Source organism: Bos grunniens, chromosome 16 (genome assembly GCF_055505025.1).
Source record: "Bos grunniens cultivar Pamir isolate PY7600 chromosome 16, Bosgru_T2T1.0, whole genome shotgun sequence".
Lineage (NCBI taxonomy): Eukaryota > Metazoa > Chordata > Mammalia > Artiodactyla > Bovidae > Bos > Bos grunniens.
This window is the reverse complement of record NC_141180.1, coordinates 9,553,688-9,572,903: the sequence shown is the minus strand read 5'-3', so window position 1 is coordinate 9,572,903 and position 19,216 is coordinate 9,553,688. Positions and strand designations below refer to the sequence as shown.

Sequence of the window (19,216 nt, the reverse complement as noted above, 5' to 3'; positions counted from 1 at the left end):
AAAAAATTATGCTTCCTGTATGAGTGAGCACTTACCAAATTAATCCACATGCATTAACTTGCAGCCATTGTAGACAGATTAATTTGGTAAGTGCTCAGGTCAAAATACAAAAACTACTTGAGGGCCCTACAGACACTGAACAAAAATGCAACTTTTGAAGGAAGTCAACTGCTGAAGCAAGTGACTGGCCTAGGCTAAGGTACTGGTTTTTTGTGGTTTTACCTTGAGGGCAGCCAGAGTTGTACCATCAGGACCAAGAAGCTAAAGTACCAGTACAAAGACCACCTTTTGAGCTGGAGGAATTAGGAAAAGGAGAGTGGGGCAACGCGAGGTGTAAGAAGCAGGGAACCCTGGAGAGGGGAGAGAGTGGGAAACCCTAATACTGTGTTTATACTTAGTGCAAGTCTCTGGCTGACTCCTGAACCGTGTATGTATGAGCACTAAGAACTGAACTGAGATCTGATCTTCTGAACTAACTGCTTTCCTAGAGGTTTGACCATGCAGTTTGAAAGCAATCAATCAATCCAGTCGCTCAGTTGTGTCTGACTCTGCGACCCCATGAACTGTAGCACGCCAGGCCTCCCTGTCCATCACCAACTCCTGGAGTCCACCAAACCCATGTCCATCGAGTTGGTGATGCCATCCAACCATCTCATCCCCTGTTGTCCCCTTCTCCTCCTGCCCTCAATCTTTCCCAGCATCAGGGTCTTTTCAAATGAGTCAGCTCTTTGCATCAGGTGGCCAAAGTATTAGAGTTTCAGCTTCAGCATCAGTCCTTCCAACAAACACCCAGGACTGATCTCCTTTAGGATGGACTGGTTGGATTTCCTTGCTGTCCAAGGGACTCTCAAGAGTCTTCTCCAACACCACACTTCAAAAGCATCAATTCTTAGGTGCTCAGCTTTCTTCACAGTCCAACTCTCACATCCATACATGACCACTGGAAAAACCATAGCCTTGACTAGATGAACCTTTGTTGGCAAAGTAATGTCTCTGCTTTTGAATATGGTATCTAGGTTGGTCATAACTTTCTTTCCAAGGAGTAAGCATCTTAATTTCGTGGCTACAATCACCATCTGTAGTAATTTTGGAGCCCCCAAAAATAAAGTCAGCCACTGTTTCCCCATCCATTTGCCATGAAGTGATGGGACTGGATGCCATGATCTTAGTTTTCTGAATGCTAAGTTTTAAGCCAACTTTTTCACTCTCCTCTTTCACTTTAAGAAGCTCTTTAGTTCCTCTTCACTTTCTGCCATAAGGGTGGTGTCATCTGCATATCTGAGGTTATTGATATTTCTCCCAGCAATCTTGATTCCAGCTTGTGTTTCTTCCAGCCCAGTGTTTCTCATGATGTACTCTGCATAGAAGTTAAATAAGTAGGGTGACAAAATACAGCCTTGACGTACTCCTTTTCCTATTTGGAACCAGTCTGTTGTTCCATGTCCAGTTCTAACTGTTCCTTCCTGACCTGCATATAGGTTTCTCAAGAGGCGGGTCAGGTGGTCTGGTATTCCCATCTCTTTCAGAATTTTCAGTTTATTGTGATCCACACAGTCAAAGGCTTTGGCATAGACAATAAAGCAGAAATAGGTGTTTTTCTGGAACTCTTGTTTTTTCGATGATCCAGTGGATGTTGGCAATTTGATCTCTGGTTTTTCTTGCTTTTCTAAAACCGGCTTGCACGTCTGAAGTTCACGGTTCACATATTGCTGAAGCCTGGCTTGTAGAATTTTAAGCATCACTTTACTAGCATGTGAGATGAGTGCAATTGTGCACCAACTCTTTTCTGAGCAACATAATAGAATCCAGAGTCCAACATACCATTCCCAACGCACAGGGTACAATCTTAAATTATTTACCATATAAAGAGCCAGGAAAATGAGTCATTCTCAAGAGAAAAGAAATCAACAGAGGTCAACCTCAAAACGACCCAGATACTGATTTATCAGGTCCGGCTGTAAAACAGATATAACTATGTCAAGTGAAATAAAGAGACAATCAATGAAAAAGATGAGAAATCTCAGCAGAGAAACAAACAGAACTTACCAAAAACAAATACAGATTTTAGAACCACCACCCACAACTTCTGAAATGATAAAATTCACTGGATGGGCCTAAGAGCAGAATGGAGGGAACAGAGGAAAAAGTCTATGAACTTGAAGACAAATCAACAGAAACCATTCCATCTGAGGAAGAGTGAAAACTAAGACTGAACATTATGCTAAGTAAAAGAAGCCAACAACGTATTATATGGTTCCATTTACATGAAGGCATAATAGGCAAATCTATAGAGACAGAAAGAAAGTAGGCTGTGTAAGGCTGGGGAAGACAGAAAGTACTGTTAATGGTTCTGTTGGCTCTGTTTTCTTTTTGGGCTGTTGAAATTGTTCTAAACTTGGACTGTGGTGATGACTGAACTCTATTAAAAAAAATTAAAAATCACTGAAACATACACATTAAATGGGTGAATTTTATGGTGTGTTAATTATATCTCATTTAAGAAAATGGAAAAAGATGAATAAAGCTTCAAGGATTCATGGGACAATTTCAAAAAGTCTAGTACATGAGTAATTGTGGAGTTCTAGGAGAAAAAACAGGGCAGAAAACATATTTCAAAAAATAATGGCAGAAACCTTCCAAGATTGGGGTAAATCATGAGTTCAGTTTCAGATATGCTGAACTTGAAGTCCTAGCAGAAAAGTCAAAGTTGGAAATATAATCTGGTTCAATGTAAGTAGAGCAAAAAACAAAATTGGACTAGATGAGACCATCCAGGGAGAAGGTACAGACTGAAAGGAAAACATGGGCAAATACCAAATTTGGGGCCATGCCAACATTTCAAGTTAGGTAAAGAAGCAAGAGTTCACAAAAGTACTTAGGGGATACACAGAAATACTGAGAACCAGAGGCAGTGATATCACAGGTTCCAAGGAAGAAAAAAATTCTCATGAGGTTTAAAATAAAAGGCCAAATGTACCAAATGTTGACCAAGTAGAAAGCAGGCTGATTTCAGGAAGAGAGCTGGGAATGGAAAACAGAACCAAACTGAACTAAATTGAGATGAGGACATTTAACCTGATTTTGATTACTCTTAAGAAACTTAGAAGAGACAAGGAAATAAGAAAGGGTGATAAGACAGGGTGATAAGATGTTCTTTTAGGGACAGGCCACAGATACGCTTGCATTTTTCCTAGGAAGAGCCAAGAAAAGGAAAACCGTGGAGACATAAGTGATGGCATAAGGTCTTGGGGGAGGATCAAGAATGCTTCTCAACATTAGCAGCACGCTGGAATCCCTTGAGGAATTTTAACAAAACAGATGCCTGGCCCACCTCCAAGAGAGTCACACTTAATTGGTATTTTAAAAAAGCTCCCTAATGTGTGTAACTGAGTCACATTGTTATACAGCAGAAATTAACACAACATTGTAAACTTCAATAAAAAAAAAACCAAAAACCTTTCCAGGTGACCAGTGAGTCAGGATTGAGACCCCAGTACCCTAGAAGAAAGACTGGTCTTAAAATGGAGAATGAAGAATGAGAAAGAAGGTACAAATTCAAAGATAATGTACGAGGAGTAATAGAAATATATTTGTAATTACTTTTAATTACCCACTAGTAGTTCCAGCAACCCTTGGACCACAGAAAAACACATCTGGGAGTAACTGACAATTAGAAATGAAAATATTTTCTGGGTTTTAAGGTGGTAGATATTTAGGAAAGGCAAATTACACTAGTATTAATATAACTATGTCCTAACAGGGTTATTTGTATCCTGCTCATGTAGGGCTGAAAGAACTTGATCATGATCTTTTCTACCACATTGACTACAACCGCTCAAAAACCAAGAAAATCGACCAAGCATTTATATGCTCCTCAGTTTTGCTTTTTTCATTTGTTGCTGTTGTTTTGTGCATGCATATTACACCTCATTTTTATGCTCATAAGGAGATCAAACCATTCAATCCTAAAGGATATCAACATTGAATATTCAGCGGAAGGACCGATGCTGAAAGTAATACTTTGGCCACCTGATGTGAAGAGCCAACTCATTGGAAAAAACCCTGATGTTGGGAAAGATTGAGGGCAAGAGAAGGGGGCGACAGGGGATGAGATGGTTGGATGGAATCACTGACTCAATGCACATGAGTTTGAGCAAACTCCAGAAGACAGAAGCTTGGCATGCTGCAGTCCATGGGGTCGCAAAGAGTCAGACATGACTGAGCGACTGAACAACAACAAAAATGGTTTTGTAAGTTAAAGAGGATATTTATCTCACTAAATGAACATTCAGGGAAATAAAAATGACTTTGCCTGAGAATTTAGAGGCAGAAATCACAATAAAACATGAGGTCTTCTATGTATGGTGGTAAAAGTATGCCCTGCACAAGAACACTTGGCTAAGAAGGGGTTAAAATCTGTGTTTTAGCAATCAAACTAGATGGCCCTGGGGGCAGTGTCCCACCAGACTAATTCATACTGGGGCAACTGTGGACTACTGGGAGCCAAGATAAGGTTTGTGCTTTCTCTATGCACAGAGTTTTCAAAATTAAGCAAAGGGACTGAATGATAATGGCGTTTTCCTTCTCTGTTTGTTTGTAACTAAGATTACAGCATCTGGTTCCGTCACTTCATGGCAAATAGATGGGGAAATAGTGGAAGACTTTATTTTTGGGGGCTCCAAAATCACTGCAGATGGTGATTGCAGCCAGAAATTAAAAGACGCTTACTCCTTGGAAGGAAAGTTATGACCAATCTGCTGCTGCTGCTGCTAAGTCGTTTTAGTCGTGTCCGACTCTGTGTGACCCCATAGATGGCAGCCCACCAGGCTCCCCCGTCCCTGGGATTCTCCAGGCAAGAATACTGAAGTGGGTTGCCATTTCCTCCTCCAACGCATGAAAGTGAAAAGTGAAAGTGAAGTCGCTCAGTCATGTCTGACTCTTAGCGACCCCATGGACTGTAGCCCACCAGGCTCCTCCATCCATGAGATTTTCCAGGCGAGAGTATGGGAATGGGGTGCCATGACCAACCTAGACAGCATATTAAAAAGTAGAGACATTACTTTGACAACAAAGGCCCATCTAGTCAAGGCTATGGTTTTTCCAGTGGTCATGTATGGATGTGAGAGTTGGACTGTGAAGAAAGCTGAGCGCCGAAGAATTGATGCTTTTGAACTGTGGTGCTGGAGAAGACTCTTGAGAGTCCCTTGGACTGCAAGGAGATCCAACCAGTCCATCCTAAAGGAGACCAGTCCTGGGTGTTCACTGGAAGGACTGATGTTGAAGCTGAAACTCCAATACTTTGGGCACCTGATGCAAAGAGCTGACTCATTGGAAAAGACCCTGATGCTGGGAAAGACTGAGGGCAAGAGAAGGGGGCGACAAGGGATGAGATGGTTGGATGGCATCACCGACTCAATGGACATGGGTTTGGGTAGACTCTGGGAGTTGGTGATGGACAGGGAGACCTGGCGTGCTGCGGTTCATGGGGTCACAAAGAGTTGGACATGACTGAGAGACTGAACTGAACTGAAACAAATTTACCTTAGGAATTAATATATTTTCATGACCTTAAATTATTTTCATAAACTCAGAATGACCTCCGACACAAGTGAAGTAAACTAGAACATAAGCATATATAACTGTACAAAATAGATGTGCTAGGGAAAAGTTAGGCAGATATAAAAACTGTGTCATATATTTCCCCTCATGGTTCCAGTCTCAATAGCAACTGATTTTTTTTTTTGAAGTTCAAACCAGTTTCACAACTTGGTTTAGTACTCCTGAGTACTCAGGTGAATAAAGGAAAATATTCCTTTAAAAAACAGAGTATTTTTTAATGATAAAGGAGACTATAATGTTTATTTCTATTATTATGAGACTGAAGTCAGATGGATCAGCCACTTCTTTGAGGTGAAAGTTTGTTGTCTCACTCTCATTTAGTGAGAAACAAATGGAAAAACAAACAAACAAAAAAAAACAGAAATTAAGAGCTAATTCAGACACCCCTGCTAAGTTTTTCCCTAACTACTATAGTACTATTCTGTATTACAGCGCTCCTTAAACCTTCCTTCCCCACTATAGTAAATAAATGTAGAAAGATTAATTTTGAGTAATAGCTGAAAACAGAAGTATCATGGCTATTTGCAAATTTTTATCTCATCTGTAAGATTATAGAAAGAAATTATCTGAAGATGCTTGACTTTTAGGGACAAGTTAGAGGCAACATCCATTAGAACAGGACTAAAATCCAACTTGATTTCATTGAGGTTTCCAGGTCATCTTAAGAATCTCCATCATCTATGTAGGGAAAGGTGCAAATCTGATAAGTACAAACAACTGCAGCTTATTACTTCACCATGAAGGAGGTTAAGGACATGAAAGAGGATAAGCACATACTTACCTTTCTCAAACTTAGAAAAGGCAACTGACTTGAGGCTACACTGATGACCTTTGCAAGTTCCAATCAGCTCACCAGCATTTACATCCCAAAATTTGGCTGTCTGATCACCTGCTGCTGTAACCTTTCAAAAATAAGGTATCATGGTTTAATAAAACAACCCTTCACCAGTATTTACCCAGATTCCCCACAAAATGAAAGTCACTTACAAGCTTAAATTCACCAGGGACCCAGGCCAGGTCAAAAACAGCATTCCAGTGAGCCATCCATTCTAAACGAAGAAAATGGTGAATGTGAAATGTCTATCTATGTTCTGTGGTAGCCATACCAACAATTTAAATGGCTTGAAAACTGTAGTAAAAAGATCAGTGGTCAATACAGTAAGGTCCATGGGCCAAAGAGAATTTGTGGATTCACACACATTATGCATTCCCTTCACTACCTCATAAAACTACCATTTGATATCAAATTGCTTTCCATGAGGGGATATATTCTCTAAAACAGAGTATTTGTGAAACATTCTAAAAAATCTTCATCATGCTGTCTGAAAGGAGTCTAAAGTACTTTAGTTTGACATTCAAAGTTCTGCTCACGTTGGCTGTATCTCTCATTGTTCTCTATGTACCTTATTCCAATCAAACTGCATTTCTCCCTCTATCCACACTACTTCTGACGCTTTCCTATCTTGAGGCCTTTGCGAATGCTTTTCCCTCTACTTGGAGTGTCCAATTCCACCTCCACTGGTCTAAAACACCACAGTCCACCTTAAACGTCCCATCCTTCATGAAAAATTTCCCTCACCTTCTTTACTAGATGAGAGCTTTCTGAAACCCCTACAGTGTTTTCTTTGTATTTCATCTACATCATCTAAAGCCTTTTTTCTTCTTTTCCCAACACCTGAATCTGCTGTTGTTGCTGTTCAGTTACTAAGTCATATCTGACCCTGCGATCCCACAGACTGTAGCATGCCAGGCTCCTCTGTTTTCCACTATTTCCTGGAGTTCCCATGCTCAAATTCATGTCCATTCACTCACTGATGCTATCTAACCACTTCATCCTCTGCCACCCTCTTCTCCTCTTGTTCTCAATCTTTCCTAGCATCAGGGTCTTTTCCAATGAGTTGGCTCTTCGCATCAGGTGGCCAAAGGATTGAAGTTTCAGTTTCAGCAACAGGCCTTCCAATGAATATTCAGAGTTGATTTTCTTTAGGATTGACTGGTTTCATCTCCCTGCAGTCCAAGGTACTCTCAAGAGTCTTCTTCAGCACCACAATCTGAAAGCATCAGTTCTTTGGCTCAGCTTTCTTTATGGTTCAACTCTCACATCCATACATGACTACTGGTAAAACCATAGCTTTGATTATATGGACCTTTGTCAGCAAAGTGATGTCTCTGCTTTTTAATATGCTGTCTAGGTTGGTCACAGCTTTCCTTCCAAGGAACAAGCATCTTTTAATTTCATGGCTGCAGTCACTGTCCGCAGTGATTCTAGAATCCAAGGAAAGAAAATCTATCACTCCTTCCACTTTTTCTATTTGCCATGAAGTGGTAGGATTGGATGCCACAATCTTAGTTTTTAGAATATTGAGTTTTAAGCCAGCTTTGTCACTCTCCTCTTTCACCCTTATCAAGAGGCTCTTTAGTTCCTCTTCACTTTCTGCCATCAGAGTGGTATCATCTGCATCTCTGAGGTTGTTGCTATTCTCCTGGCAATCTTGATTGCAGCTTGTGATTTATCTAGCATGGCATTTCACATGATGCACTCCACATATAAGTAAAATAAGCAGGGTAACAATATACAGCCTTGTCATACTCCTGTCCCAATTTTGAATCAGTCAGGTCTTACCTCCTTGTCTGGTAACTGGTCTAGTACTCCTATCTCTTAGAATTTTCCAGTTTGTTGTGATCCACAAGTCAAAAGCTTTAACACAGTCAATGAAGCAGAAGTAGATGTTTTACTGGAACTTCCTTGCTTTTTCCATAATCCAACCAATGTTGGCAATTTGATCTCTGGTTCCTCTGACTTTTCTGAACATAGCTAGTACCTCTGTAAGTTTTCAGTTCATGTACTGCTGAAGCCTACCTGGAAGGATTTTGAGCATAACCTTGCTAGCATGTAAAATGAGCACAGTTGTATGGTAATTTGAACATTCTTTAGCACTGACCTTCTTAGCAATTGAAATGGAAAATGACCTTTTCCAGTCCTGTGGCTACTGCTGAGTTTTCCAAATTTGCTGACACACTGAGTGTAGCACTTTAACAGCATCATCTTTTAGGATTTGAAATAGCTCAGCTGGAATTCTGTCACCTACACCAGCTTTATTCACAGTGATGCTTCCTAAGGTCCACTTGACTTCACACTCCAGAAGTCCAGCTCCAGGTGAGGGACCATACCACTGTGATTATCTGGGTTATTAAGACCTTTTTGTATTCAGTTCAGTCACTCAGTCGTGTCCGACTCCTTGCGACTCCATGAACCACAGCACGCCAGGCCTCCCTGCCCATCACCAACTCCTGGAGTTCACCCAAACCCATGTCCATCAAGTCGGTGATGCCATCCAGCCATCTCATCCTCTGTCGTCCCCTTCTCCTCCAGCCCTCAATCTTTCCCAGGATCAGGGTCTTTTCCAATGAGTCAGCTCTTTGCATCAGGTGGCCAAAGTACTGGAGTTTCAGCTTTAACATCAGTCCTTCCAGTGAATATTCAGGACTGATCTCCTTTAGGATGCACTGGTTGGATCTCCTTGCAGTCCAAGGGACTCTCAAGAGTCTTCTCCAGCACCACAGTTCAAAAGCATCAATTCTTCGGTGCTCAGCTTTCTTCACAGTCCAACTCTCACATCCATACATGACCACTGGAAAAACCATAGCCTTACCTAGACGGACCTTTATTGGCAAAGTAATGTCTCTGCCTTTTAATATGCTGTCTAGGTTGGTCATAACTTTCCTTCCAAGGAGTAAGTGTCTTTTAATTTCATGGCTGCAATCACCATGTGCAGTGATTTTGTATAGTTCTGTGCATTCCTGCCACTTCTTAATTTCTTCTGCTTCCATTTGGTCCTCACCATGTCTGTCCTTTATCATGTCCATCCTTGCATGAGATGTTCTCTTGATATCTCCAATTTTCTTGAAGAGATCTCTAGTCTTTCCCAAGTTCAGTTCAGTTCAGTTGCTCAGTCGTGTCCGACTCTTTGCGACCCCATGAATTCCAGCACGCCAGGCCTCCCTGTCCATCACCAACTCCCGAAGTTCACTCAAATTCACGTCCATCGAGTCAGTGATCCCATCCAACCATCTCATCCTCTGTCATCCCCTTCTCCTCCTGCCCCCAATCCCTCCCAGCATCAGTCTTTTCCAATGAGTCATCTCTTCGCATGAGGTGGTCAAAGTACTGGAGTTTCAGCTTTAGCATCATTCTTTCCAAAGAACACCCAGGACTGATCTCCTTCAGAATGGACTGGTTGGATCTCCTTGCAGTCCAAGGGACTCTCAAGAGTCTTCTCCAACACCACACTTCAAAAGCATCAATTCTTCGGTGCTCAGCCTTCTTCACAGTCCAACTCTCACATCCATACATGACCACTGAAAAAACCATAGCCTTGACTAGATGGACCTTTGTTGGCAAAGTAATGTCTCTGCTTTTCAATATGCTATCTAGGTTGGTCATAACTTTCCTTCCAAAGAGTAAGCGTCTTTTAATTTCATGGCTGCAGTCACCATCTGCAGTGATTTTGGAGCCCCCCCAAAAAAAGCCTGACACTGTTTCCACTGTTTCCCCATCTATTTCCCATGAAGTGATGGGACTGGATTCCATGATTTTAGTTTTCCGAATACTGAGCTTTAAGCCAACTTTTCCACTCTCCTCTTTCACTTTCATCAAGAGGCTTTTTAGTTCCTCTTCACTTTCTGCCATAAGGGTAGTGTCATCTCTTTAAGGTCATCAGAACTTTGCCTTATGCATAAAAGACACTTGTTCAATATAAGTATTTTGAAGCAATGTTTCCCCACATTAAGTATAAAAAAATTTAACTTTTTAAAAGAAAAATTGTTTTTAATCCTAAAATGTACTTTTCTTAACTTCCAGTAAAGATTTTGCTGCAGTTATTGACAGAAAGGCAGCCCACCATTTACTTTCAGGTCTGATCCCTAAACAAACTTAATCAGAAGTGAGTATCACTGAGAATTTATTCAAATAGTAATTTCCTTGTGGTGGTGGGTTAGTCGCTAAGTCGTGTTTGACTCTTGCGACCCCTTGGACTGTAGCCTGCCAGGCTCCTCTGTCCATGGGATTCTCCAGGCAAGAATACTGGAGTGGGTTGCCATTTCCTTCTCCAGGGGATTTTCCCAACCAGGAATTGAACCCAGGTCTCCTGCATTTCAGGCAAATTCTTTACCAACTGAGCTATGCCAGAAGCCTAATTTCCTTGAGGCTTTATGAATTAAAAATATTAAAACAAATATTTTAAATCTTGACTTACCTTTGATGCACTTCTTTCTACTGGTTTGTGATTCTGTGTTATATAACCTAACAAAGCCTTCTTCATTGGCAACTGCTAGTATATGCTCCATACTGGGAGCTACGTAAGAAATAAAGAATAAAATAAAGAGTAAGAATAAATGTTAAAGCCAAGTTTAAAGCTATATATATATATATATAAACAACATAATATCGATTAATTGAAAAATACAAGGTAAACACAAAGAACCTATTTGGAAAGAGGCAAGACAATTCTGCCCATATAGCATCTGGTATAGTAGAGGTTTTTCTGAGTTAAAGATGGCTTTAAAATTTGCCATAATATCTAATTTAGTAAGTGACTAAAAAATACTAATCTTCAGATCATCTCTTATTTAAAGGGGAGCTGAGTCAAGAATGATACCTGAACAAAACAAGAGTGGTACTGGCCAATGGCAAAAAAAAAAAAAAAAAGAGGGGGCACACATGACATAGGCCTCCAGCAGGCTAACCCTATTAAATTAATATCCTTTTTCCTCAACTTTTTACTTTTCCTCTCTTAAACTTTTAGCAGCAGGGACAAGCACTTCTACTTCTGTGAATATGTTCCCAATGCACTGCAGAAGAGATAGATTCAATGAGATCAACATGATGGCTGAACCTTTGTAACCCTTTCCTGATATCAGATAAAAACAAACAAACTAAAAATGATGCTCTAAGAATCTTATGCTTTAGCAGAAATATATAATTATGCACAGAGATTAAGAAAAGTATATTTTATAAATGAGAAGAGAGGAGATATTAGAAAAACTCTACCAACTAATTTACTTTTTGTTAAAAGAGAGACAGCATAGGATATTTTCCCTCTAAAGAGTGAAGCAGATCATTTCTGACCAAGCCTCGCTTATTCAGTAACTCTCTTACCAGAAGAGAAGGTGCATCCAAAAGGAGGAACTGGGGTTCCTGTTTCTCCATAAGAAGTATGCTCGTCATTATAGTTGCACTGATAGCCAGTGAGCAGGGACTGTAGCGGGTACTGTGAAGACCATCCTAAAGGAAGACAAAATTCCTTATAGATTCTAATATATCATCACATTTCAGTACTTCCAACAAATGCAGAGGCAAAAATTAACTTTTAAAAGTTCCATATACTTTACTATAGATCTATTCACTATCCATGGCCCTCTGGAATACAGTTTCAGGTATTCTCCTAAGTGGTCCTAAGGAAAAAATGAAAGAGCACTTCTCAACTTCTGGTGAGATAGAGCTTTGGGCTTACCATCTTGAATGAAGACTCTTGCTAACGTATTTAAGATGGCAAGACACCAGCGGCCTTTGTATGTTACTCCTTCCACCATCCTTTGGTGACAATCACGAAAAATAACCACAAAGATTACCCAGTCATTCTTATCAAGTAAAATTCTATGTTTTTAGAGTTCTAAATCATTACTGCAAACTTAAGTTACTAGCAACATCACACATAATCCAATGGTCGGAGTCAAAGGAAATAACGTATGAGGTTGGCCAAAAAGTTCGTTCAGGTTTCTGGTAAGGTGGTGTGGAAAAATCAGAATGAACTTTTTGGCCAACCCACAATGTCAATGCACCTACTGTAGCCACTAACATCAGTTCAGTTCAGTCGCTCAGTTGTGTCTGACTCTTTGAGACCCCATGCACTGCAGCACACCAAGCCTCCCTGCCCATCCATCATCATCTCCCGGAGTTTACTCAAACTCATGTCCATTGAGTTGGTGATACCTTCCAACCATCTCACCCTCTGTCAGGCCCATTCTCTTCCTGCCTTCAATCTTTCCCACCATCAGGGTCTTTTCCAATGAGTCAGCTCTTCACATCAGGTGGCCAAAGTAATGGAGTTTCAGCTTCAGCATCAGTCCTTCCAGTGAATATTCAGGACTGATCTCCTTTAGGATGCACTGGTTGGATCTCCTTGCAGTCCAAGGGACTCTCAAGAGTCTTCTCCAACACCACACTTCAAAAGCATCAATTCTTTGGTGCTCAGCTTTCTTCACAGTCCAACTCTCACATCCATACATGAACACTGGAAAAACCATAGCCTTGACTGAATGGATCTTTGTTGGCAAAGTAATGTCTCTGCTTTTCAATATGCTGTCTAGGTTGATCATAACTTTTCTTCCAAGGAGCAAGCATCTTTTAATTTCATGGCTGCCGTCACCACCTGCAGTGATTTTGGAGCCCCCAAAAATAAAGTCTGTCACTGTTTCCCCATCAATTTGCCATGAAGTGATGGGACCAGATGCCATGATCTTAGTTTTTTCAATATTGAGTTTTAAGCCAGGTTTTTCACTCTCCTCTTTTCACTTTCATCAAGAGGCTCTGTAGTTCTTCTTCGCTTTCTGTCATAAGGGTAGTGTGTCACCTGTGTATCTGAGCTTATTGATATTTCTCTCGGCAATCTTGATTCCAGCTTGTGCTTCATCCAGTCCAGCATTTCTCATGATATACTCTGCATATAAGTTAAATAATCAGGGCGACAATATGCAGTCTTGACGTACTCCTTTCCCAATTTGGAACCAGCCTGTTGATCCATGTCCAGTTCTGTTGCTTCTTGACCTGCATACAGATTTCTCAGGAGGAAGGTCAGATGGTCTGGTATTCCCATCTCTTTAAGAACTTTCCAGTCTGTTGTGATCCACACAGTCAAAGCCTTTGGCATAGTCAATAAAGCAGAAGTAGATGTTTTTCTGTAACTCTTTTGCTTTTTCGATGATCCAATGGATGTTGGCAGTTTGATCTCTGGTTCCTATGCCTTTTCGAAATTTAGCTTGAGCATCTGGAAGTTCACGTACTGTTGAAGCCTGGCTTGGAGAATTTTGAGCATTACTTTGCTAGCGTGTGAGATGAGTGTAATTGTGCGGTAGTTGAGCATTCTTTGGCGTTGCCTTTCTTTGAGACTGGAATGAAAACTAACCTTTTCCAGTCCTGTGGCCACTGCTGAGTTTTCCAACTTTACTGGCATATTGAGTGCAGCACTTTCACAGCATCATCTTTTAGGATTTGAAAGAGCTCAACTGGAATTCCATCACCTCCACTAGCTTTGTTTGTAGCGATGCTTCCTAAGGCCCACTTGACTTTGCATTCCACGATGTCTGGCTCTAGGTGAGTGATCATACCATTGTGATTATCTGAGTCATGAAGATCTTTTTGGTATAGTTCTGTGTATTCTTGCCACCTCTTAATATCTTCTGCTTCTGTTAGGTTCATGCCACTAACATATTCACAAGTAAATATTAGTTCTTATACTCTCTCTTTCCTTTCCAGCACTGAAATTCTAGGACTCTAAAACGTTAACGGTAACAAGTCATAGTATCTTAAAGTTTATCACAGCAATTTTAAGCCCTGAATAGTAGTAGTAGGTAGGGTCTGGAAGTCTTTAAAGAAGGTGAAATCAAACACAAGTTTTGAAAGGGGAGTAAGTGCTCAATGAATATATGAAAGAGGAAGAAATTCAGAGTGGAGGAAAAGCTTACTCTGCTTGGGTCAGAGACCCGATGTGTACTATGGTCCTAAAATAGTAAACCATCTATAAGGTTTTGTTTTACCATTTTGCTGCGTAGGTTAACATATTTCAAATATATAAAACATTCATTTAGTATACAGTTATTGAGAACCAAATATAGTAAGCATTGGAGGAAACAATGAAGCTACAATCTACAGAACAGTCTAAATAATTAAGAAATTCATGCACATTTTAGAGTACTCTCAATTCTTACTTTTGGTGATATAAAAAATGTCATTTGGAGAAGACATTTTAGCCTGATATAATCTCACACAAATCTAGTTCTGCAGGTTCACAGAAATAACCTGAAGGAATACAAAGGAGGCAAAGAAATTCAACTCAGATTTAGTCATTACTCCTGGGGGCATTGCCTTAAGGCCAGATATCATTGTAAACAAGCCATTGAAGACCACTAAGAGAATAATATGAATACAATAGTTAGTTATGTTGTAGAGTTCACAAATATCCATCTACAGACAGAAAGGCAGGCCTTAAAAGCCTCTGTTCTAAAATGATATTAACATACAGTTTTTTACAGAGTAAGATAGGGTGATCACAAAAATGACTTTTCAAGCTTAAAGTCAAATTACATTAGGATAAATCTGTGGGAAAAATAAAGTGGGAATATATTCAAGGGAAAAAAAACTATGTAGAATATCTAGCAGTTTACACTTTAAAAAATGGTTGATGTGACTATTAAATCATTACTATAATATTTATAGTGTATTAGACACAATTTAAAGACTGATGCAGCATTTTCATTTAAGAAGGTAAACACAATATGGTCAGAAATGATATATCCTTTGCATCTGTTTAAACTTCTGAAGAAAACCTCAAGATCAATTTTAAAATACACAGAAGAGTAATCAGCTTTCATTTTAGAAAGATCATTGGCAGCAATATGGGAAGTAAACTGTAAAGAGGGAAACTAAGAGGCCATTCAAGAGACTTGTTATAGTCCAGACAAGAAGGTATAAAGGCCCAATTGAGGGAAACAGAATGGTAAGCATAATATAGATCCAAAATATGTGAAGAGGCAAAATCAGTGAAGACACAGAGAAGGAAGGATTCAGGAGATTTTAAGGGAACTTCTCTGAAAGGGTATCTTGAGGAAAATGGAGGAATTCTGATTGACTTTCAGGTTTCTGACTGTGAAGACCAGTTTAAAACAATGAGACCATTTCCTAAAGTAGGTAATATAGCAGGTTAGGGGAAAAAGTGAGTTTGGTTTTGGTACATGAGTTTGAGATGTTTCTGGGACTGACCACCTAGATGAAGATGCTTATACACCTCTCATAGGTAGAAGGTTGCAGGTAGTAGTGTAAGAAATCCTGATTACAGCTATGATAACCCATGGGAGTTGGTAGAAACAGAAAAGGGGCCTAGTATAGATCACGAAAGAAGAAAGATGGTCCTACAAAGTTTGGTGCATGATATATAACAATGAATGAATTTCAGTGCCTAAACACAAAACAATGAATGAGTATTTGGGGGCTTGGTGTGGGCTGTCTCAAAACATACCATAACAGCATATTGATTATTTTGAATTGAAGTTGCTTGAGAAGCAGCTGATGCAAGAAGGAAACCCTGACCTTCCTGTCTCCCTGAAAAGCAGGAAATAAATCTCTATGAAAGGTGCACTCCTTGCAACTGGAGGTAGAAGGTCACCCTTATCCGACAGAGAGGAAATTCAGAGCCAAGAAGCCTGTGTAAACAAACCTTGTAACTTCTTTTAATTTACTACCTCAAGCCCAAACTCTGCTTAGATTCCTTACTAATTACGTAGCCCAAACTTAAGTTTCTTTGTCCTGTCAATTCCTCACAAATTTATTGCCTTTTTTTTGGTCTGAAAAGTATAAAAGCTGCCTGCTTTGGCCACTTCTTAGGTACCATTTCTATGAGATCTCCATGCACATGAATTAAAATTTGTTTTTCTCCTGCTAATCTCTCATGTCTAATAAATTAGTCCAGCCATACATACTCAATCAGGGTAGAGGGGAAAATTTACCCTTCCCGGAAAAATATTTATGAATCAGAGATAAAAAGAAAGTTGACAGAATGTAGAGTTAAGAGAAGAATCTGTTTCAAAAGAAAGACTACATAGCTTGATCCAGGTCACACAGACAAGTAAGGAGTGGAGGTGAAATTAATCAGGAAGACAGAGCTCTTAACTTCCATGCTATACTGACATTCATGACACCAAGGATACAGAAGTTAGTAAAGCAAGGTCGCAGCAGAGACAGAAAGGAGAGGCTTTTAGAATATAATTTAAAAGACTGTCTAAGAGATAAGGATGGTAGAATTTTAGATTGGAGGAAGGAAGTTGAGGAGCTACTCCCCAGTCTGCTCAATATCTTTTTTCAAGACCTATGCCTTAAATATAAAAAGCTCACTTCTCACATTTTCTTTTTGTTTTCCACACGGTTTCAAGGGGAAAAAGAACTTGTTCATCTTTAAATGAATGAGATTTCATTTGCAGCCAAGCTTAGTTTGGGTGGTAACTCCCTTATCAAAAACTTACCAGAAAGTTTCAGGTTGATGACACTAAAACCTAAAGCTCAAAATTCTTATTGCCAATGTTTTAACCTAAGGAACTTCAAGAACTGGAAAGAATAAATTGGAAGCCTATATACTAACATGAAGTATTTCCAAGTTCCATCGTAAAAGTAAAGAGATAAAACATTTTAATCCCACTTCCACAAATAACAATACTTCCTACTTCTGGCATTGAAAAACATTTTGGAATAAAACACTTCAATCTATTAATAGTGGTCATTTGTGGGAAATGTGCTTACGGGCATTTTTCACTGTATCACTACGAATTTTCATACCCTTGAATTAATCAGGAAGAAAAAATTCTGGCCATGCTAGAAGCAGATGTTCTGTTCTCTCTGCCTGACTGAGTTCTTTTTAAGAGCCGATCCTATTCTCTGGTGTATATAGCAAACGGTAGGGCTCACTGTTTCCACTACAAATGAATGAATTAATCAATGAGTACGAGCCTTGACGATCTCACACAGCTGTTCGTTCAGAAAGCCACACACACGAAAATGCACGCGTTTTCCAGTTAACGTGCAAAACAGACATAAACCGTAATGGAGGTCAGTTAACTCAACGTCCCTCCCTCCCTCAGCCTACACGACTAAAAAAAGCCTCGATTACGACGAAAAGTATCTCGAGGGCACGCAAGTGCGGCTTTCTTCAGTATTCCTAGCTAGTACGAACTCATTCTGGCTGGGGGAGAACTCGGCGGCTGGGAAACTGAACTGAAATCGGCATTGGTCCGAAGAGTTGTTCTGGGGGAGGTGAATCCCGCCGGCAAGAGACAGCGGTTAGGGCCGTTACTCACCATTTCTCGGGACGCCAAACTGGGGCTGGCGGAGCACCGAATTGAAGAGCATCTGGGACGAAGGAAAACGCTCAACTGAGGAAAAAGCCGTGGAAATGCCTCCAGATTGAGCGGAAACTGTATCCTGCGCCCCTTAGACCACGACTAGCTAATGCCTCCAACTCCCGCCACTGTAAGCCCCGGTCACCAAACTCCCCGCCAAACTGACGTCACGCCCTCTGATTGGCTCTCGCCGCGGCGTCCGGGCGCGTACGAGTCACTTCCCCCTTCGAAGCCCCGCCTCCTTCTCGCCCAGCCGCGGGAACCTAGCGTTCCAGAGCTCCCTGAGCGCCTGCGCGGGGGGCCGCAGGGGCGCTGGCGAACGGCTGGGAGCCCAGGGCGCATGCGTAACACGGGTTGACAGAGCGCGGAGGAAAAATCCGCGAGAAGGTGGTGGAAGAAGATGGCGGTGGTGGGGCCGAGTTTGCAATCTCTATGAATAGGCTAATCGAGTAACTGTATGGGTCATGGCGTCAAACTCAACTAAGTCTTTTCTGGCAGATGCCGGCTATGGCGAACAGGAGCTGGATGCTAACTCTGCCCTTATGGAGTTAGACAAAGGTATTTCGAAAGAGCGGGCTGCGCGGGTGAAACGGATGTGGGGGGAAGTGGCGCCACCAGGTGGTGGTAGCCGCGCGAGAAGCTGGGAAGGCGCATGCGCGGTGCTTCCTGGGCATGGGCGGGGTCGGGCGCCCTTGCCTTTGGTGAGCCCAGGGCTTTTCGGGGCTTTGGGAGGCTGGCAGAAAACGGCAGCGTTGCTATATTGGCCTTGTACAGCTGAAAAAGTAGAGAGCTCCCGCGAAAGGCTCGTTTGGACCACTTGAGGGCACAGCCCCGCGATTTTCCACGCAGTTTCTTAAAGTGCTGTATTGAAATTATGAAATTATTTTTCAGTATGTGCAGTTGAGACCAGGTCTTCACCAAGACTGCTGCATCTTGCACCGACTTTACAGCGATTCATTTGATTTCTGTAATTCTTACCTGCCGGTTACTAGGCAGGTCACAAATAGGGCCAAGACATCCGAAAAGCATAGCCCCTGCTCATTCTCTGCTTCCCTCATAGCTCAGCCGGTTAAAGAATCTGCCTGAAATGCAGGGTTCGATTCCTGGGTCCGGAAGATCCGCTGGAGAAGGGATAGGCTACCCACGCTAGTATTCTTGGGCTTCGCTTGTGGCTCAAGCTTAGTGTAATTAAAGCAGTGTACTTTAAGGGCAGGGTCAGATCAATGGAAAGATTAGAGAATCCGGACTTACTTGGGAGCTTGTGTGTGATTGATGATTTTCTAACTATATTTCCCATATTTGGTAGTTTTAAAGGGGATATTTGAAGCCTATCGATAGAGATGAAGTAGTTTTACTTAGAAACTACAATTAAGTCCTAAAAACACAGTAAGTGAGACGACATATATCCTATTTCATCCATTAAGATACTTATTTT

The 19,216-nt window shown here is 41.0% G+C and overlaps 2 protein-coding genes across 3 annotated transcripts in view; one reads left to right on the top strand and one right to left on the bottom strand.

The window, feature by feature from the left end:
* Positions 1 to 18,012, bottom strand: part of DTL (denticleless E3 ubiquitin protein ligase adapter) — a 50,304-nt gene extending 32,292 nt beyond the window's left edge. The window contains exons 1-5 of the mRNA XM_086343306.1: positions 17,740 to 18,012; positions 11,777 to 11,902; positions 10,875 to 10,973; positions 6,607 to 6,668; positions 6,401 to 6,521 (exon numbers count right to left, since the gene is read on the bottom strand). Of these exons, the coding sequence (XP_086199432.1) occupies positions 6,401 to 6,521; positions 6,607 to 6,668; positions 10,875 to 10,973; positions 11,777 to 11,902; positions 17,740 to 17,791 (460 nt within the window). The 5' untranslated portion in view covers positions 17,792 to 18,012. The remainder of the gene's footprint in view (positions 1 to 6,400; positions 6,522 to 6,606; positions 6,669 to 10,874; positions 10,974 to 11,776; positions 11,903 to 17,739) is intronic.
* A 125-nt stretch (positions 18,013 to 18,137) lies between these two features.
* INTS7 (integrator complex subunit 7) overlaps positions 18,138 to 19,216 on the top strand; it is an 83,031-nt gene continuing 81,952 nt past the window's right edge. For both annotated transcript variants that reach the window (XM_086343304.1, XM_086343305.1), the window contains exon 1: positions 18,138 to 18,339. In XM_086343304.1, coding sequence (XP_086199430.1) covers positions 18,246 to 18,339 — 94 coding nt within the window. In that variant the 5' untranslated portion in view covers positions 18,138 to 18,245. The remainder of the gene's footprint in view (positions 18,340 to 19,216) is intronic.